This window comes from Rhipicephalus sanguineus, chromosome 10 (genome assembly GCF_013339695.2).
Source record: "Rhipicephalus sanguineus isolate Rsan-2018 chromosome 10, BIME_Rsan_1.4, whole genome shotgun sequence".
Lineage (NCBI taxonomy): Eukaryota > Metazoa > Arthropoda > Arachnida > Ixodida > Ixodidae > Rhipicephalus > Rhipicephalus sanguineus.
Window position 1 is genome coordinate 109,602,242 of NC_051185.1, and position 21,269 is coordinate 109,623,510.

General features: G+C 50.6%; 1 protein-coding gene across 1 annotated transcript in view; it reads right to left on the reverse strand.

Annotated features, from left to right (window-relative positions):
- Positions 1-582: 582 nt before the first annotated feature.
- The window catches only part of LOC119406647 (uncharacterized), a 43,330-nt gene continuing 22,643 nt past the window's right edge, over positions 583-21,269 (reverse strand). Inside the window, exons 4-8 of the mRNA XM_037673379.2 lie at positions 20,489-20,906; positions 17,498-17,759; positions 14,549-14,711; positions 9,583-9,816; positions 583-987 (exon numbers count right to left, since the gene is read on the reverse strand). Coding sequence (XP_037529307.2) covers positions 583-987; positions 9,583-9,816; positions 14,549-14,711; positions 17,498-17,759; positions 20,489-20,906 — 1,482 coding nt within the window. The remainder of the gene's footprint in view (positions 988-9,582; positions 9,817-14,548; positions 14,712-17,497; positions 17,760-20,488; positions 20,907-21,269) is intronic.

Below are 21,269 nucleotides of genomic sequence, written 5' to 3' on the forward strand. Positions count from 1 at the left end.
AAGTGAAGCCGGAGGTCTTGATTGCTTGAAGTACAGCTTCAAGGCGCCGGAGGTGTTCGTCGAAGCTTGAGGCAAACACAACGACGTCGTCCAAGTACACGAGGCACGTCTGTCACTTCAAGCCAGCCAGCACTGTGTCCATAACACGTTCGAAAGTCGAAGGTGCCGAGCAAAGACCAAAGGGCATGATCTTGAACTCGAACAGGACCTCTGGTGTTATAAAGGCCGTCTTTTCTGGGTCTCTCTCGACGACTTCGATTTGCCAGTAGCCGGTCTTGAGGTCCATCGACGAAAAGTACTTCGCGTTGTCGAGTCGATCCAGGCCGTCGTCCATCCGTGGAAGAGGTTACACGTCCTTCTTCGTGATTTTGTTCAGGCGACGATAATCGACGCAGAAACGCAGGATTCCATCATTATTCCTGACTAACACTACGGGAGACGCCCACCGACTCTTGGAAGGCTGGACAATGTCGTCACAGCATTTCGTCGACTTGTTTCTTCACGGCCTCCCGTTCTCGCGTCGAAACCCGGTAGGGTCTCTGACGGAGTGGTCGAGCATTTTCTTCCGTTATGGTGCGGTGTTTAGCCAGGGGCGTTTGCCGGACCCGCGATGACGACGAGAAACAGTCTTTGTATTCCTTCAGAAGGCATGGGAGTTGTTGCTGTTGACGAGCGGGAAGGCCCGGGGTGGGGTGGGGTGGTGTTGCGTCGGGCTGCTGCAGCATAACTCATGGCTTCCGGCTGAGGTTGCAGCGGTGCAGCAACCCCCAGCGAATGCTGAAGTTCTTCACGAACGATATCGGCTATCGAATCCACCGGAGGTTGCGATCTGGGGAACATCTTCTGCAACTCCTCACGCACGACCGCTCTGATGGTCTCGCGCAGGTCGTTTGCTACCAGCGCTTGAACATCCCCGTAGCTCGACGGGGGCATGAGGCGGTTATATTGCCTCGTGCGGACTTCTGGCGCCTTTTCGATTGTGGCGGCCTCCGAAACAAGTTCCGAGACCGTCTTCGGCGGTTTGCGCACAAGTCCGGCGAAAAGTTCTTCCTTCACTCCCCGCATCAGGAAGCGAACCTTCTTTTATTCGGACAAGGCGGGGTTGGCATGGCGAAATAAGCGAGTCATTTCTTCGGTATACAGCGCAATGTTCTCGTTGGGGAGCTGTACACGGGTCTCCAGAAGGGTTTCAGCTCTTTCTTCCCGAATGACGCTCGTGAAGGTGTTCAAAAATTCGGTGCGGAAGAGGTCCCATGATGTTAGCGTGGAGTCGTGGACTCTCGATTGTCGAACCAGGTCATTGCGCTATGTTCAAGGGCGTAGTAGACATGGCGTACCTTGTCGTCGCAGTCCCAGTTGTTGAACGTGGAGACCCGGTCGTATGCCTCCAGCAAGCTCGTGGGTCAGGGTTGGCGTCGATGTTCCCTGGACGGCTTGAGCTTGGCTCATGGCAGGAGGGGGGGCGTTTGGTACATGGACCGGGAAGCACCTACACCAGATCTCACGGGGTCGTGACGCCGACGAAGGCAGCAGTCGGCGTGTCCAAGGTTAACCTCTTTATTTGGCTGAACTTGTGGCCGGGAAACGGAAAGTCAAATTACAGCAATACACACTGTACGCTGATAGCGGCGAACACAGCGTCGGCCGTCGAAAAAGTGCTCATCGCTGGGACGCGCCGTCTTTTATACATCACGCATCGAACTTCCCAGCCTTATCACTGGTGGTCGCGCAAAGTCTGGAATAATCTTGACTCTTCGCGTCATGGGCGCAATCTTCACACAATGATCTACTACATTCTGGAATGCTCCCAGACATTCTGGCGGGCCTTGCTGAAGGCAACAGTAACACGTGTAAGGGGGCGTAACATAAATCACAGAAAGAAGTGAGAGCGTGTGGCAATATCAACGTTCTCTTTGCTGCATATTCCTTCCCATTCAGTGCAAACTATTTTCTCGTTATATCTGCCTTAAAAGCTGTATACAGTCGTCGTCTATGTGCATTCCTTTGAATATACCGCACAAGATTTCCTGAAAAACCACGTCTAGAAAAGCCACGTACAAGGGCCTATTTTCCATTTTAGATATTTCTATACACAGTGATAACAAACAGGTTATGGTCTGTGGAGCACACATAAGAAAACGACTCGACACGTCCGTCTAGCGCCGAAGCCTAAAACCAACTAACTTTTTCTTTATTTTTCTGCGCCCCTCGTGCCAGCCTTGCTGCCGCGCCGCACGAGGTCACGTCCGACCTCTTCTTTCTTCACTGTGCCATCCCGTCGATGTCGGTGGCGCTACATAGCTCCTTCCCCAAGAGAGCAGCATGGTCTGCGAACGAAACCAGCACTGCCAGGAAACTGTGGATTGAAGTAGTGTCCGCAGCGACGGGAACGGAGACATGTGGAACTGGATTGAGCCAGGCGACTGTGGGAGTCGTCTCACAGTAGGCTGGCTTCAGGCGCTCCAGTGCGATGGTGTCAGGTTTGCCATGAACATCTACGACATATGTCGACTCGCGTTTCTCCAGTACCGGAAAGGGCCCGAGGTAGTGTGTGTGTAGAGCAGGCCGAATAGGTCCAAAGCGCACGAAAACGTGGGTTGCATTGGTCAGGTCGGATGTAATGTATGGTGTGCGGTCTGGAGGAGGACGCGTCGGGCAGGGTTTAAGATCCCGGAAGAGGTCCCTAAGAAGGTGTACGTATTCGTGAGTAGACAGAGCTGCCGAGGGTGGTTCTGAGGAGAAGAAGTCGCTGGGCAGACGGAGCGGAGTGCCGTAGACGAGCTCCGCGCTCGAGCACCCGAAGTCCGATTTCAAAGCGCAGCGGATACCCAGAAGTATCAGTGGCAGATGTTGAACCCATTGCGATGGCGTGCCATGGGCCATCAGTGCTGCCTTGAGCTGTCGATGAAAGCGTTCCACGAGGCCATTGGTCTGGGGGTGGTAGGCAGCCGTGCGAAGACGATGCGTGCCAAGCAAGCGTAGGAGTTCGTGAAAGAGGGCAGACTCGAATTGCTGTCCTGTGTCAGTCACGATCTTGGTAGGGCATCCGAAGCGGGCAACCCATGTTGTGACGAATGCTGCTGCGACGGTTGCAGCAGAGCTGTCTGGAAGCGGGGTCGCTTCTCGCCAACGAGTAAATCGGTCGACAGCTGTGAGCAGGTAGCGAAATCCGTCACACGGTGGTAGTGGTCCGACGATGTCGATGTGGACAATATCGAAACGATGGTCAGGCTGGAGAAACTGGCGTGTTGGGGGAACAGGGTACCTGTGGACTTTGGCACGTTGGCAGGGTGTACATGCACGTACCCAGTCGCCTACGTCTGCGTTCATCCGGGGCCATACGTAACGCGATGAAACAAGGCGTTGCGAGGCACGAACGCCGGGGTGAGCGAGCTGGTGCAGCGTGTCGAAAAGCTGCTTGCGTAACGTGCGAGGGACAAATGGTCTGGGTGTGCCTGTAGAAGTGTGACAGACGAGGTTGGCGCCATCAAGCAGGATATCGTGCTGTTTTAGATGAGCGCAGTTGTATGAGCTCGGGATCGTTAGCTTGGTGTGCTGCGAGCGTCGGCACATCGAGTGGCGTAGGAGTTGCAGGTGATGTCACGGCGTCCACCCGGCTGAGAGTGTGAGCAGGTATGTTCTGGTCGCCGCTAACGTGTCGGATGTCGGTAGAGAATTCAGATATAAACAAGAGATGGCGGATTTCTCGTGGCGTGTGCGTCGATGACTCTCTGCAAAGCGCATATGTCAACGGCTTGTGGTCCGTGAAAATTGTAAATGGTCGACCTTCGACGATATGGCGAAAGTGTCGGATGGCGAGGTAAATTCCAAGTAACTCTCGACCAGGGGTGCTGTAACGAGCTTGTGTTGGGCTGAGTTTCTTGGAGAAAAAGGCTAATGGTTGCAATGAGTTGTCAACACGCTGCTGGAGAACCGCTCCCACGGCTGTGCTAGACGCGTCACTCATGAGGGCTAGAGATGCCGTGGGGTTGGGGTGGGCAAGAAAGGCAGCGTTGGCGAGCGCGCCCTTGATCTTGATAAAGGCGTCTTCAGCAGTGGAGACCCAAGGGAGTAAGGACGTCTTGTTCTTGCTGGTAAGCAGACGGTCCAAAGCCGCCACTATATCGGCACAGTTCTTGATAAAGCGGCGGTAAAAGTTAACCATGCCGAGGAATTGCCGCAGCTTCGTGATCGTTGTGGGCCTAGGGAAGCTCTGAACTGCTTCGATTTTTGATGAAAGTGGGCGGATGCCACTGGTGTCCAGGTGATGTCCCAGAAAGACTAAGCTAGTGACACCAAACTCGCTTTTCGAGGCGTTGATGACGATGCCGTGGTCAGATAGTCGTTGTAGCAGACAACGAAGGTGTAAATGCTCTTCCACAGATTTGCTGGCCACCAACAAGTCGTCGACGTAGGCGAAAACAGAGGGTAGACCACGCGTGACTGTTTCAATGAACGTTGAAAGGACTGAGCGGCATTCCTGAGACCGAACGGCATTCGCAAAAACTCGAAGAGTCCGAATGGTGTTGTAATAGCCGTCTTCGGTACGTCTGATTCGGCCATGGGAATTTGGTGGTAGGCGCGGACAAGGTCAATCTTCGAAAAGATGTTGGCGCCGTGCAGAGCGGCAGTGAAATCCTGTATGTTGGGTAACGGGTACCGATCCGGAATTGTGTTAGTGTTCAGAGATCGGTAGTCTCCGCATGGCCTCCAGTCACCCGATTTCTTGGGCACCATGTGGAGTGGAGCTGCCCAGTTACTTGCGGACAGGCGAATAATTCCCATTCCAGCATATGTTCAAATTCTGCACATGCAGCCTTGAGTTTGTCCGGAGCAAGTCGACGTGGCCGGAAGAAAGCAGGAGGTCCGACAGTAACGATGTGATGACGTACGTCGTGGCACACTGGTTTTTCCAATAGGCGGTGCGGTGATGTCAGGGAATTCTCGTAGCAAAGCCGCGAAGGGTTCATTGGAAACCGTAGCACAAGAGAGGGCTAAATCTGTGGTTCCCGGCGCAGCAATGCCTTTCACCGAGAGGTAAGTTGTCGCGTCTAGGAGACGTTGTCGCTTGACGTCGACAATGAGGCCATGGTCGGTGAGGAAATCAGCCCCGATAATGGCAGAAGGAACGGCGGCGACCATGAACAGCCAGCGGAACGGTCTTCGTAGTCCCAGGTTGAGGGTGAGCGACCGTTGTCGAAATACTGGAATCCGCGTTCCATTCACAGCTTGCAAGTACAGCATGGGAGTAGCGGTGCGATCCATTCGTGTAGCAGGGAGAATGCTGACCTGTGCGCCTGTGTCAATTAGGAAGCGTTGCCCAGTGACCTTGTCGTTGACATAGAAGAGGCGACATGGGGTAGGCCCGTGACCGCTTGTTGCCGCTAGCGGTCGGCCGGACGGTTTTTCCGACCAGGTGCAAGGGAGGAGGCAGCGACGCGCGCGAGCGCCAAAACGGCGGTGGTACCAGCAGATGTCAGACTGCTGTGATGCACTGTTGCGCTGGCTCTCAATGGATGGGAAACGTCGATAAGATAGAGAACGGCGACGTCGACGTGAAGGAGGAGAAGCGCTCCTACGAGTAGTGGCAACCAGAAGTTTCTCCAGTCTGTCGCATAACTCAGCGACGGGAAATGATGGTGATTCTGGCTCGGACCGCTTTGTCAGTGAAGGGCTGACGGCGTGCGATGCTGAAGCCGGAATCGCAGCTGCAACCACTGGAAGTGGATTCGCAACTTCCATGACCTTGTCAGCCAATGTAGCGAGCTCTGACAAATTCTGGGTTGAAGCAGTTGCCAGCACCATCTGGACTTTAGTGGGCAAGCGCTGAAGAAACAGCTCACGGACAAAGGTGCTGTCCGTAGTGGAAACGCGTGGGCCGAGCAGATTAAGGAATCGACGCAGTAGCTGGCTTGGCCGTTGATTGCGGAGTTGTTCGATTGAGAGTAGCTGTTGCAACCGTGTGCGTTCCGACATTGCCGTGCGGTCCAGTATACCAGCCTTAATTACGTCGTAAGGCGACTCTGGTAGGTCGTGCGCGAACGAATGGAGAAGGTCGGAAATCTCGTCGATGACGGCCGCTGGAAGCGCGTCGACCACGAGGAGGTACTTGCGAGTCTGGGACGTAATCCGCGAGAGTTAAAAACGGGCCTCTGCTTGGATGAACCACGCCGAGGGATTCCGTTCCCAGAACTCTGGCAGTCAGATGGTGTTCGAAATAACCGCAGCGGTTGAAGAGGTCTCGGCGTTGGCCGAGTTGGTCGAGGCTTGCTGGCGTTCATTGCCGGTGGTTGACATGGCTCCACGTGTTTTTGTTTCGTGTTGCACGTTATGATCAGGCACAAGTTGCTACTCGATCCAAACGTCCGGGTCACCACTTTGTGGAGCACACATAAGAAAACGACTCGACACGTCCGTCTAGCGCCGAAGCCTAAAACCAACTAACTTTTTCTTTATTTTTCTGCGCCCCTCGCGCCAGCCTTGCTGCCGCGGCGCACGAGGTCACGTCCGACCTCTTCTTTCTTCACTGTGCAATCCCGTCGATGTCGGTGGCGCTACAGGTCTCACCGCCTGTCGACTCCAAGTCCATTCTGAAGTTCTCCCGAAATATTGTTATGTTCTGGCCACGTTTCCATTTTCATTTTTGCTGCTTGCATCGCCAACCTGTATAGTACCGACGTAATTGTGAGCGGTCTATACGAGCGAATGTTATCAATATCGCCCTTGCCTTTATAGATTAAATTCATTCTATTTTCTACCTTTTACCAAGCGACGATTTCGATGTGATGACGCCATCACGTGACGTCACTTTACAGTGACGTCACAAATTCTGTCGATCTGCGGCGTCATGATGACGTCATATGGTGACGTCCCCACGTGATGATTTCTGCATCACTCGTGTGATGCCGCAGACGACCAATTTTTGTGTTTGATGAGGCATCAAGGCTTTCTCCTTATAAATGCGGCAGCACAACGCTCTGACAATGCGTGGGGTAATCCGCCTTTTTCATTTTTCTATTCTGCCCTCTGCCGTTTTGGTAGGCTTTTAGTAGGGGCCGGGCCAACCGGTATTGCGAGAACTAAAGCGTCCGAGATGAACAGCCGCATCGCGACTTTTCCGCTAGAGGAAGGGCGCATGCGCCGTGGCATCGTGAAAGAGGCGGTTTGCAAGAGGGGAGTTGCGAACCTTTCAAAAATATGCATGGATAATAATAATAATAATATCTCGGGTTTAACGTCCCAAAACCACGATATCATTATGAGAGACGCCGTAGTGGAGGGCTCCGGAAATTTCGACCACCTGGGGTTCTTTAACGTGCACCTAAATCTAAGTACACGGGCCTCAAACATTTTCGCCTCCATCGAAAATGCAGCCGCCGCGGCCGGGATTCGATCCCGCGACCTTCGGGTCAGCAGTCGAGCGCCATAACCACTAGACCACCGTGGCGGGGCAAAATATGCATGGAATATTATAAAATATTTAGAACTACGGTAACGGCGTGGAGAATCGCGCGGTCTGCCGAAAGAACCGGTGCTTGGGTGATAAGGAAAACAAATTCTGAATGCTCTTTCGAAGCAATACCCCTGAACCTGAATATTTCCCGTTTTTCTCATCTCACGCAATGTACCGATTTATTTATCGAGTCAGTATTGCTAGCCAAAATGGGGCAGGGGGGTGGTAAAATAAAACAAGGGCGCCCTTGCACGAGATGGAAAGTAACCTCGAGATGAGCTTAAAGAGCTCGAACTAAGCAGATGTGAATGACGCTGATATACTCATGGTGTGACAATGAGTTGTAAGTAACTCAATGGTACTTGAGCAACAAGCAGCGCACATAGCGTGTATTATATGCGACTAAAAGCAAATAGCAAACATTTACTAAAATGAAGCGTGGGGCCTGAGATTAAGTCTGGTCTCGATATTCAAATATTTTAAATGCGAAGCACTTATTAGCGAACCCTAAGCACATTGAGCGTTTCTATCTATCTATCTATCTATCTATCTATCTATCTATCTATCTATCTATCTATCTATCTATCTATCTATCTATCTATCTATCTATCTATCTATCTATCTATCTATCTATCTATCTATCTATCTATCTATCTATCTATCTATCTATCTATCTATCTATCTATCTATCTATCTATCTATCTATCTATCTATCTATCTATCTATCTATCTATCTATCTAACATCCTACGTCTGGGTAATCTCGTGATCGCCTCCTTAACTTGGCGTAGATCAAAATTGGCATGGGAGCGTAAGAGGATTTGACGAATACGACTGTCTGGCCGCGACATGAATTACGTGTGGAAATCCTGTCGCGTACGTCATCACACCCTTTCCTCCAGACGCGTGTGGCGCATACCCGTTTACCACGGGCCGCGGGGTACGGGTCTGACAGTTTATATGTACCCAGGAATGACAGTTTATATGTACCCAGGAATGGCGAGAAATACATTGGTAATTTAAATGCGAGAGCGTTAAGAAAAACCGCAATCGTCAGCGTTGACTCCACGAGTGTAAATAATAGAAATTAGGATCTCAGCAGGAATCGAACCCAATCGTTCTGTGCGGCGGTCAGGTATGCTACCACAGAGTCACGCCTGGTATAGAAACTGCTTTTGAGAAAAAAACATCCTATGGAGGCGTAATGTCGGTGCAACGCCAATTGTGGTTGTGGTGCTCGCTATGTAATTTTATAACGGAGCAATAAATATTACATATGTACACATATGATACAGGTGTCATGTCAGGCGTCTGTTCTTCAAGTGTTGGCTCTTCTATATTCAAGCGTTGCTCGACCCCGGACGAGTACGCTAACGAAAGTTACCTATGACGTTCGCATCATCGCACCGTAAAGTGCACTTCGCTGCGATAATAGTTGCGCATGTGCTGTAACGTGACTGGTGACGTTACGTCGGACCATAAGTTACCCTTTGAACGCCAGTGGCATATCCCACGCGTTGTGGGAATCGATTTCATGAGAAGCAGTCAGCTAGTACTTCTGTGCTGTATTCTATGACTTTGAGCCAAGCGTCACTACGTCGATCGACGTGTTTTTGTAAGTGTAGTAGCTGTGTGCACAACACTTGGCTCAAAGCCCAAAAATGTAGCATAAAAGTACTCGCTGACTGCTTCGCAGGAAACCAATTCCCACAAGGCGTGGAATCTGTCGATTTTTTTTAAAATATAGGAATGCTTTTATCACATAATTTACAAACCAGTTTTATTGAAATTGAAAAAGAAAGAGAAAGGTCAAATGGAATGTATACGTCGATTTTAGTCCCTCTATGTCAAAAACAAATCTCGCTATTTCGTAAGACTCAGCTACTACATCTTTTCAAGTGCTGAAACATGATACATTTGTTTACACTGTACGTGGAACAATGCGATGTCTATGTGAATTAAGCGGACCTTATATTCTGAAAGTACTGGCATCATTCACAACGATGTGCCGCATATCATATTTTGTTCGACTTAGTTTAAATGTGCACGCGTTACATGGCCACGGTATTGGGATAATGAACGTGCAATAACTTTAGGTTCGCAAGCTGTTAAATAGATGCTGTAGCAAACCTGTTCAACGTCAGCGCCGGCGACGACCTCCTTTATGTCGGGAAGCTTCTTCCCGTGCGGCCCAATAGTAAGGAACATCGGGTCCCACAACGGTGCGAAGCGCAGGTCCATCTTTGCGGCCGCACCAAGCAGTGCGTCTAGTTTAGCGTCCGAGAAGCAATTCAACCATTTGCTTTTGTCCTTGAGGTCACAGCCCAGCTTATTGGCCAGTTCCTTCGATGGATCCATCGGTCCCTGCGGTCACACACGGAAACATGAATGCACGGTGTATACCAATTACCTACTCCGATTGGAATCGACTGTCACAACCAGCTACTGCTATCACCGATAATTCACGCTTTCAAGGGACACTAATGTGAAACAACTTTCGTTGACAAAGTGTACTCAGACAAATCTGATGCCGTTAATTTCACCGTCATATTGTTACGGGGAGACGACAGAAGAAGGCTGTATTTACAATTTGACACAATCACAGTGATCGGGGTAACAACCAAGATGGCGAAACAGGAACGAACCCATCCTCCTCTTCTTCGTCCTATAGGTAAGCGGCACATAACATTACCCTCCTTGGTGAACGCACCGACTCGGTGCACCCGGGCAAAGACGGTCGCGAGAATGGTCACTATACACACGCGTCGGTGGGGTCCGGTTTATGACAGAGCTTCAGACGGACTACGTGAACCATGTCGGTGCGGCGCTGAGTCGATGAGGACGAGGACAATGGCTCGATTTCATACGTCACGTCGGTCACTTGGCGGCATATACGGTGTGGTCCGGTGTACATGAATAGTAGCTTTACAGAAAGCCCAACACGGCTTCAGGAAGTAAGTGGGCGTTTCTGTGACGGCGATCGTAGCGAGATTGTTGGCGCGCTTGCGATTCGGTTAACCGAACGCGTGCACCTTGAGGTCCATGGTCGGTGCGGGCAATAGCTTCTTCAGCGTACTCAGTAGGTAGGTACATGGAAGGAGGCATCATCGTGTGCATAGACAACGTTGGATTTCTGCCGAATGAGGGAAAGGTGATTAACCAGCAGTCTCGTGCCGGGATGTGTTATACGCGAACGTGACAAAAGGCAACGTTGTATCCCAATCTTGATGGTTGGCCGACACGAACATTGCTAGCATGCCCGTAATGGTTCGGTTAATCCGCTCCGTCAAGCCATTGTTCTGTGGATGATAGGCCGTGGTTACCTTATGTTTGGTCGAGCAAGACGTCAGGATGTCATTGATGACCCTGGAAAGAAACTGTCTGCCAGGGTCGGCTAAGAGCTGGCGCAGTGTCCCATTGAAGGATGACGTTATGGTGCAAGAAGTCTGCTACGTCGGTCGCGCCGCTGGTTGGAAGTGCGCGAGTAATTGCAAACCGTGTAGCAACGTCCGTGGCAACGGCGATCCATCGATGTCCCGAGATAAACGTAGGAAACGGACCAAGCAAGTCGAGGCCGACACGATGAAACGGCTCATATGGGACGTCGAGTGATTAAAGAGGGCCAGAAGGCGGGAGTGTTGACTTCTTCCGGCGTTGACAAAGGTCGCACGAGGTCACGCAACGGCGTACCGAGCTATACATTCCTGGCCAGTAAAAACGACAGCGTGTACGATCGTAGGTGCGGGAATATCCGAGGTACCCCGCTGTCGGCACATCGCGAAGCTAGGCCAGCACAGTCGAACGAAGGTGTGTGCCGGAATCACAAGCAAGAGGTCAGGACCATCAAGTATCCAACTGCGACGAAGCAAGGTCCCATCACGTAGCACGAAGAGAGGAAGGGAGGAGTCAGGAGTCGTTGGGTTGAGGCTTTCAATTATCTTGCGGAGAATCAGGTCACGGCGTTGCTGAGCAGAGATATTAAAGAGGTCAGGTCAGTTATTGCGAGCACAGATAGAATGGTATTGTTCGCCGAAGGTTCTGGTGGGTCTACGGGATAACGGGACAGGCAGTCGGCGTCCTGATGCATGCGGCCAGACTTGTAGACGACAGTGTACGTGTACTCTTGAAGTCGTAATGCCGAACGACCAAGATGACGAGTCGGATCCTTCTGAGAACGTGACGAGTGGGATTCAGCAGAGAACGTGGTGATTACTGACAACGGTGAAGGGTCTGCCGTACAGAAAAAGACGAAATTTCTGGACAGGCCAAACAAGAACGAGACACCCTCTCTCTCTTATTGGATAATCCCGTTGAGCTACGGAAAGAAGGCGGCTGGTGTAGGCAATAAGACAATCCTGACAACGTTGATTTTGGCCGAGAACAGCGCTGCTTCCATGACCACTGGCATCGGTACGTACTTCGGTGGGTGCACAGTCGTCGAAACGAGCCAACACAGGGGCCGATGTGAGTAGGTCGACGAGATGAGAAAACGCCGACGGTTGGGCAGGACTCCAAGAGATGGGGACGTCCTTTTTAAGAAGGCATGTGAGGAGATGCTCAATCGTTGCAAAATTTTTAACAAAGCGGCGAAGCTGCGAGCATAGGACAAAAAACGAGCGAACGTCCTTGGAAGAACGTGGAGTGGGAGGTTCGTAACGGCGGCAATTTTTGCAGGGTCAGGCCGTGTACCTGCAGCGTCAAGATGGCCAAGCACGGTGATCTCAGGGTGCCCAAAGCGGTATTTTGAAGAGCTGAGCTGAAGACCTGCGGTGCGAAAGACTTGCAAAATAGCCGACAAGCGTTGCAGGTGACTTGTCAACGTAGGTGAGAAAACGACGACATTGTCGGGATAGCAGAGGCATGTGGACCATTTGAAACCTCGAAGTAGGGAGTCCATCACGCGCTCAAATGTTGCGGGCGCGTTACACAACCCAAAGGGCATGACTTTAAACTGGTAGAGCCCATCTGGTGTAATAAAGCCCGTCTTCTCCCGATCATTTTCATCGACAGCAATTTGCCAATAGCCTGAGCGAAGGTCAATGGAAGAAAAGTATAGTGCGCCATGAAGAGAATCAAGGGCGTCGTCTATTCGCGGCAAAGGACGTCTTTCTTGGTGATCTTGTCAAGCTGTCGATATTCGACTAAGATCCGGCAGGTGTTGTCTTTCTTCTTTTCAAGAGCCACAGAGGACGCCCAAGGACTCGAAGATGGCTCGATGATGTCCTTAGCGAGCATCTTGACGACTTCCGTTTGAATGACGCCGCGCTCGGTGGCAGAGCCACGGTAAGGACTTCGACAAACGGCCGTTGCGTCCAGGAATCAATACAGTGTGTTGCCAGAGATGTTTGCCCAAGCTGGGGCAAAGCGAAATCGAAAACGTCGCGGTATGACGCCAACAAAAGGCGTAGTTCCATGATTTGAGAAAGTGAAAGGTCCAGGGCAATCATGTCGTCGAACGGGTCATGATGTGTTGCGCTACCAGCAGGGCTTCCTGAAGCCGTTTGTGGAGTATCAATGGCCAGAGCCACCGGGTCATGTGCGTCTAAAGGTGATATAGTGCCCAGCGTGATACCTTCGGGACGCACTTGTGCGCAACGTCCAAAGTTGAGTACAGGTATGCATGCTCGGTTCGCAGAAACAGTCACAAGTGAGTGAGGCAGAGCTACACGTCGTGTCAGAAGAACATCCAAGGAAGGGGTAATCAGGTAGTCGCCATCACGTACAGGAGGGTCTGGGGTAAATGAGACGTAAGTAGCTGTACCTGGGCGCAAGCGAATCAACTGGACTGTTAACACATAAGCGTTGTGACGACGCAATGGTGAGGTCAGGCATAGCAGGAAGCTCTAACTGTAAAAGACGAGAGGAGCAGTCGATAAGGGCAGAATGCGTGCTCAGAAAGTCGTGGGCGAGGATGAGGTCATGGGGGCGCTCATCCAGAACAGCTAAGAGAACTGAGGTCTTGTAGTAATCGAAGTTCACACGCGCAGTACACATTCCGAGAACGAAAGGCGTACCGTCATCGGCTGCACGAACAGGCGATGAAGCGGGCGTAAGAACCTTGCGGAGACGACTGATAATTGGGCGCCGGTGTCGATGAGCGCCGAAACAGGCCCGCCGTCTACTTCTACGTCCAAAAGGTTTTGTCGGATAGCCAGAGTAAACAGAGGATTTCCAGGTCGGTAGGCCAATGCAACATCACCTCCGGGAGCTGCACTGGTCAATTTTCCGAGGAGGGACGGCGAGGGTACGGCGAAGGTGTGCGGCGGGGTAAAGGTGATCGAAAACGTCGCTGGTTCGGGATGATGGCGAGCGGTCGTAACGCGGGGCCGAGGTTTGGCGTTAAGGTTCGTAGGGTCTTCGCGTTCGTGAAAAGGTGAGGATCGAGTGTCCTCTGCACGGTACGTTGCACGAGGAGACGATGGCCGACGATAGCGACAATAGCGAGAAATATGGCCTACCCCGTTGCAGTTGAAGCATATTGGCCTGTCATCTCCTGTGCGCACTGGTTCGGATCACGGAACCTTGAATATGTCGGTTGTGGGCGGTAGGATAGAACAGTGCTGACCGCGGGACGACTTAGGGCATATCTGGGCTGGATACCTGCGTTCGCCAGTTCTTCGCGCGCGACGACACTGTCGGGCGGGTCTCCTCTTAAGAACGGACCTGCGGTGCAGGTGGGGATGCTGCCTCGATCTCTCGCCGCACAAGGCGCAGGAAGTTTTCGGTACTGGGCGGCGGCTGGAGCTCGACGTCTTCGCACGACGGCGTTGCGGCGGCGTTAGGGAGCCGAGCAAATGTCTGCGTGGCTCGACGACTCTTCGCTTCTTCAAAGCGCCGGCACTCCCTGATGATGTCGATGGTGGAGCAGTCCTTGTAGACTAGTAAGTGAAAGGCGTCATCGGCGATGCCTTTAAGAATGTGGCTGACTTTGTCAGTTTCGGGCATTTGGTCGTCAACTTGCCGGCATCAGGCTAAGACATCTTGGATGTACACCATGTACGCCTCCGTCGAGGTTTGTGTACGGCACGAAAGTTCTTTCTGGGTGGCTCGTTGTCGTGCAATAGGCTTTCCGAAAAGGTCTCGTTTTTTTGCATACATCCCAACTGGTCAGTTCCTCCTCGTGCGTGTCGAACCACACACTGGCCGTTCCACTGAGGTAGTAACTGATGTTTGCCAGCATCAAAGTGGGATCCCACCGGTTAGTCTTGCTGGGGCGCTCGTAGTCGGCCAGCCACTTTTCGACGTGCACGTTATCAGTTCTGCAGAAGGTGCCAGGGTATCGGACATGGGTCACAATGACGTTGCTGGGTTCAGTTGGCGTAGTGGGGGCTGGATCAACGGGGCTGCTTGTCGTCATGATGGATTGCCCAAGGAGACGCCCGCTGCGAAGTTCCGTGATGTGCATCGAATATACCCCGCACCTCCACCAAAGATGTTATGGGGAGACGACAGAAGAAGGCTGTATTTAAATGTTGACACAATCACAGTGATCGGGTGGCGAAACCAAGATGGCGAAACACGAACGAACACGTCCTCCTCCTCTTCGTCCTCTACGTAAGCGGTGTGCTTATTATAAAGGAGAAAATCAAGGTCAAATTTCATTTTTGAATTTCACGCCGAAATCTCCGCGCGTGACGTCACGGATTTCAAAATCTATTTTTCGCATTTTGGCGATAATGACTCGACAGAATTTCTTGACACTCGGTATGTTAAGTCTATGCCCCCCTCAGAGGACAGTGTACTTAATTTTTTTTATTAGGAACTACGTATAACCTAGTAGACGTCTTCAATATCTATGACATCGCGGCGTTTGGTACAGGAATTTCAAGGTGGCGTCGCCACCCACATTTTCTTTTCGCGCGTTTTCTCGCTTACCAAGCGTCTTCTCGCGGTAAGAGCTGTGTTTGTGGTATTGTGAAATGGTAATTTACTAATACGCCAAACATCGTTCTTCCCTTTAGTATAGCTTTGAGGTTTCTTTGAAAAACATGTTTGACATTGTTTGATCCTGCTTTTTGATTTATTTGTCATGTTTTTTTTCGTCACAGGCTTCTTTATTGTTTTTCGTTATTGAACAATAATTACATTCACTATCCTTACCGCTACATTCTTTGCTGTTGACATATTCGATAATTCATCTGTTTTGTATAATTCAGTAGATTGATCAACTTTCGTTCTTCTATTTGTATCGAGTGTTCTTTCCCATTTTAATCTGTAACTTGCCCCTCCCATCTTGAACGAATATTAGCGCGACAAAAAAACGAGGACGAGAATAGAAAACACAGACTACGGCGCTGACTCGCAACTAAATTTTATTCCGAAAAGAAACAGAATAAATAGCATCTGGAAAACCTAAGACAAGAAACAACCATCGCGCATGCTCAATGTGACAAAACGAACAACAAAAGGCTATGTGGCTGATGAGACGTGGACGTGACGCAAGCTATCCGTGAGGTATGATACTTCTGCATCTGATAGTGCTAACGAAGACTGACTGATACAACTATCACCTTCCAGTGACATTTAAAGCCCCTCCGTGATCTCCCGTGAGCGCTGGTCTCTGTGACAATTCAGGATTTCCGTTTTAGAGGCACTGGATCTTGACCAGCAATGTCCCGTCGGTGGGAGATTTCTCTTGTGCGTAGATGACCAATAAAGATTCGCAGCATGCACGTTTACTAAAAGCGGACTGCGGGTCTCTGTGTCTAATCTCTCTTCTCTCTCTGTCTCTCATTGCCCATTAGCAGTGATATTGTTGTGGGAAACACCGGCGCACCCTGCATGCTTCGCCCCTCCACAGATTTCACGTTAGTGGAGCTGAAACACCCTTCCCTACATGCTTCGCCTCTCCCCAGATTTTTTTGCAAAACGTTTTTCCTGACTGCTATCTGATGCAGATAGCTGCAGAAACTTATAATTATATGGTCTTGCGTGCCGAAAGCATGATATATTTATGAGGCACGGCGCAGTCGGGCACTCCGCGTGAACTCTAACTACCTGAGGTCCTGCAATGCGCCTACATCGAAATGCAGCCGGCGAGGCCGGAAATCGAACCTAACTCCTCGAGCTTAACAGCGCGACACCTTAGCTGCTATGCTGCCGCTGTTAGTCAGTGCCGCAGAAGCACAGGCACAGATACTTATTTATGACGTTGCGTCGATGTAGTTTAATATCGTTACTGTCATACTTTATACGTGTTCCCGAGACTACTTTCTATTAAGCATATGGTTTGTATGGGCACAGAAAACGATATAATACTCACAAGACTAATTTTCGTTAACCATAAAGAGTCGTCTGTGGGATGCGAAATGCTGAAGGCGCATTTCGATTCAACGTCAGACTGCGCTGGTGGGCGGCGTTGCTGCACGCAAAACGCAAATCCGATGCTAGGAGCGTGAGGTGAATAGTAACCGAGTAACTTAGGCGTAGCGCTGCGACGCATGAGGCAGCGATTCACACAAACTGCGTTTTGGTGCAGGCATAGGCGTACAAAGGGAAGGGGGTCGCGGCCACTGCCCTAATCATCTACGGCTGGGGGCGGAGGGGGGTGGGACATTTACTCAGTCGGCCCTGCTCTGTCATTATTCATTGTACCCAGTTATGGCGCCACAGGTTTTGACTGTAATGGCGTGATGACCCCTGATGTCGCATTCGAAGGATTGTTTACCTTGCACATTTAACCCCGAATATTCAGAAACGAAAAGCAGGCCGTAGTGAGAAGCCCATCATGTCTTGAGAAGCTTGTTTCTACCGGGCGAAAGGGGAGGGGGGGGGAGAGCTGTGAAATTTGGCACCCCCTAGTGGACAACCCTGCGCTTGCATATGGCTAGGGGCAAAATGCGAAAACGTTCGCTTAGTTCCGTGAAAGCCCACGATGAAGAAACTGGCGTAGCCACAATGTCATCGCAGAGGCTTTGCACTGATAGGGCGTGGTCAATCGGCCATTCCTAGGTGCGACAATCAGACTGCGCGAGGCGAAATTGTGACCACGTTGATAATGGCTTCGTGCCAGCTTACATCGTTCGCAGGCACCGCCGATGTATACACGGAGCCCTCGATGACAGCGCGGGCTACGGAGACATTGAGTCTACCGGCAGCCTGCACGAGCATGTAGGCGCCTGAGCCGTTGCCGACAAGCATCAGCGCGGAAGGGTCAGCGCCGAAAGCAGCAGCATTCTCCAACGCCCACTCCACGGCGACCATCATGTCTTCTTCGGCGACGTCTGGGGTGAGACCTTGCATTATCCGCGAATGCAGAAAGCCCAGGACACCCAAGCGCACGTTAGGTGCCACCACCACTGCGCCAACTGCAGGCACAAGAAGCGTCACGCTTGAGTACTTCGTGGGAAGTAAAGAGACATTCAGTGTACGCGTCTCACACCGAAATGAGAACCATTCTGCTGAAAGGTGGTCTTGCTTCAGTTCACCTGCTGTGTGATTATTACTAACCTTTCTATTCTCTATGTAAGGTGGCCATCGTATCTCAGTTAGTTTATGACCGCTTTAATAAACTCGCGCGGAAATTCCGTACTGTGTGAATTGTCCTTGCACCTAAGTAGCTTTAGTTTAAGATAACAATACATCATTTTATGCTAGAGAATAAAAAGTGAAAACAAAGCGAACGCATAACGAGCGCTGGCATTTTGCTGTTAAGCATCGTTTAGTTTTCTGAAAGGAGATGACAAACGCAGCAATGTTTGCGTATAGCGAGCGATTGCGCGTTTGATGTGAGGGTGCTAGAACATGCTATAAGCAGAGCAAGGCGATGACGACGATGGCAACTATATTGTGGCGTCCATCGCGACGGAATCATGAATATGTATAAGGTGTAGTTGGGCGATGAAACGTCAGAGCTTGATCCATTAGCCCGTTCGGACGCCACCACTGTAAATGCGTTGAACTGATGCAACATTAGACAGTTTTAGTGTAGCGTTAGTGGGATAGCGGGAGTTAAGGGAATAGCGTTACCGTGCCGCAAACGTTGGTTGCAGAAAGCGTGTTTTAGTTTAGCGGGATAGTGGGGACAGCGTTTACGTGCCCAAGCTGGGACGGTGGCGCCACCTAGCGAAGGGTGAATGCGTTAAAAAATGAAAAGAACAAAACCGAGAATGCTCGCCTGTGTCCCCGCACGCAGCAATATTATGACATCTTGGTTGAAGCGACGTTTATTAGACCCAAGGCCTCGGAAGAGAATGGGCCGAGCGCGCACACACCCGATGATGATGACCATGACACACGGTGACGATGAGGACAGATAGACAAATGAATGATGATGATTATGATAATGCACAGATGAGAAAGGAGCACATAACTAGTCCCCACAATATTACTACTTTTTTAGCGACAATAAAAGTACATAAATATGAAGTACGCACCAAAAGCGAAAACGTTCATGTTGCAGACTTGTTTACACCGGTATTTAGTTAGGCCCAGGGACGTTAGAAATGGGAAGCGATCTCAAAAACTACGCTAAGTTATCCATAATACTCTGTCGTCGAAGCTAGCTGAAGGAAAGCGAAGTCATTTCGCACTGTCCTTTGCTACGAAAGAAGGGGATCCATCCACATCAACGCTCAATTCAGTTCGAAGCGGGCGTTCAAAACCACCGCCATGTTTTACGTACACTATGTTAACCACGCAAACACGGTAACGTTAAATCTGAAAAACAGCGTGCGTACGGTAAACGCGACGGGTCGTTTAGCGTACTGCGCATGCGCATTTCGATCCCGCTATTCCGCTAAGCCGGCTATTCCGCTAAGCCCTACAAACTATAACTGTCTGTTATTTCAAGGCACTCAATATTCTATTTTTAAAAAATATGATCTATGCGTGACATAAACGTCTAAACATGCTGCTCGCAGACCTGTGCTGCGCCTTTCGTCACATCAGTGAGCGTTCGTGGTTGTTAAGGGGGATGCTTGTTAACCCAATTGGTAAGTTGTTGTTTAGTGCAATATTTCCGTCCCATATTACCGACCACCTTCGTGCAGTTCGCCATTATCAAAGCTTCGGCTTTCATGCGAAACTTGCACTTTTTAAGAAAACATCGACTGCTTTTGCACATCCTTGCGCTTCGCACACTAGATTCGGCCATATGCGCTGCGCGATGTTCCTGCTGTTTGTGTCCTTGGCGTCTGATATTTCCAACGCCATGTTGGGCGTCGCCTCTGTGCCTGAAGTCTGCTGTTTCGTGCGTGGGCGTGTCGCGATTTGCTAAAAGTACTACCACCGCACGATACAAACTGTACTGCGAGATGGCTGATTTGAGCTCCTTGACGTGTCATCTTTGTCCTAGTCTACAGAAATAAGCGGAGCCCGCACCAATCAGAGCTTCTATCAGATTTCAAAGGTTGACCATCCACACCTGCTCAAGAAAACACGAAATGGCCAGTCCACTCAATATTGTCATGTGGTCGTGACGTTGACGAAGGCAGCAGTCGGTGTGTTCGTGACGAAAACTCTTTATTTGGGCGAACCAGTGCCCAGAAAATGAAAGGGGTAAAGTACAAGCAATTCAAGCTGTACACCGATAGCGGTGAGCACATCGTGGTCATCGAGTAAATTGATCTGCGGTTAGGCGCGTTATTATGATCTGCGGAATGCAGCTGTGGCTTTTGCCTCAACGAAATTGCACTCAGTCGAGATCTCTCGGACTGAATCCGGCGAGTTGGTATGAGTGAGAGTTAGCCCAAGGCTGCGTATAAGTTTGTTGGCCTGTAGGAGCGATCATCAGAACAATGCAGAATGATTAAACGACAGAACGTAATGACATAATTGCAGTCGTTAGGCATATGTGAGAGACCTGCCAATGTGTTTTTAAGCATTCGGTATCAATTATGTGCGACTTCAAGCCATAGAACAGGACTTTTTCTTCAAAGATTTCACGCCACTGGACAAAGCTATCTGATGTGTGTTCATTTAGATGGTACGGTCTCTACAAGGCCATTGACCGTTCTTTTCTTCTCTTTTCTATTGCTCACATCCGTACCTTTCACTTGCTTCCCTATTCCTTCTGAACAAACTAAGTCCACGTTACCTTTCGCTGCCAGGTCGGCCCATTGGGGCACATTGTTGGTACTCTTTTGGAACCAATGGCCCGTCGCCGCTAGCAACAGAGGCATCGTGCCGTTGCCGAGAGTAGTTCCGTTATCGATGGTAATGTCGAGAGTAGTGCGATTGTCGAGAGTAGTAGGCTTAATGGGTGCCCAGACGTTGAGGTGCAGGCAGTCCTCGCTGCCCAGCACTCGGCCGTTCACCCACTGGGCGCACGGTGCGCGGGGCTGCGCGGCGAGCACTTTTTCGCAGTTGTCGGAGCTGTTGAGAGGAATTGGCTTGGCGAATCGACGTTGGTCCTCGGAGGCGCGGGCGTACGGCACACCGAGCCAGCCGGTTACGTTCACACCCTCGCCTGTGGACACGGTGGTGCCTACCAGCCGGCCCGAGGTGGTCGTCACCTATACCAGCACAAACCGGTGGCAAACTCTCGTGAATATTAAATCATGGCATCAGTCATAATTATCATGATTTAGTACGTATGTTTACATACAGTGGCATTAAAGGGGCCCTGCACCCATATTTTACCCTCCGATTTTTACATCTGAACGCGTTCCTTGTATCGTCCTGAGATGAATGCAAAAAGAATTTTGGAGATAGACGCACGGAAACGGAAGTTATTGAACTTACAAATTCAAAATAAAAGCAGACGACAGAAATTGGCGCACCCTTTCGTATTTCACTCGCACAGTGACGTGTCACTGGAGTTTTGTCTGCTTCCAATCAAAACGCGACTTACATTTTGCCATACCGGAACCCCGCAG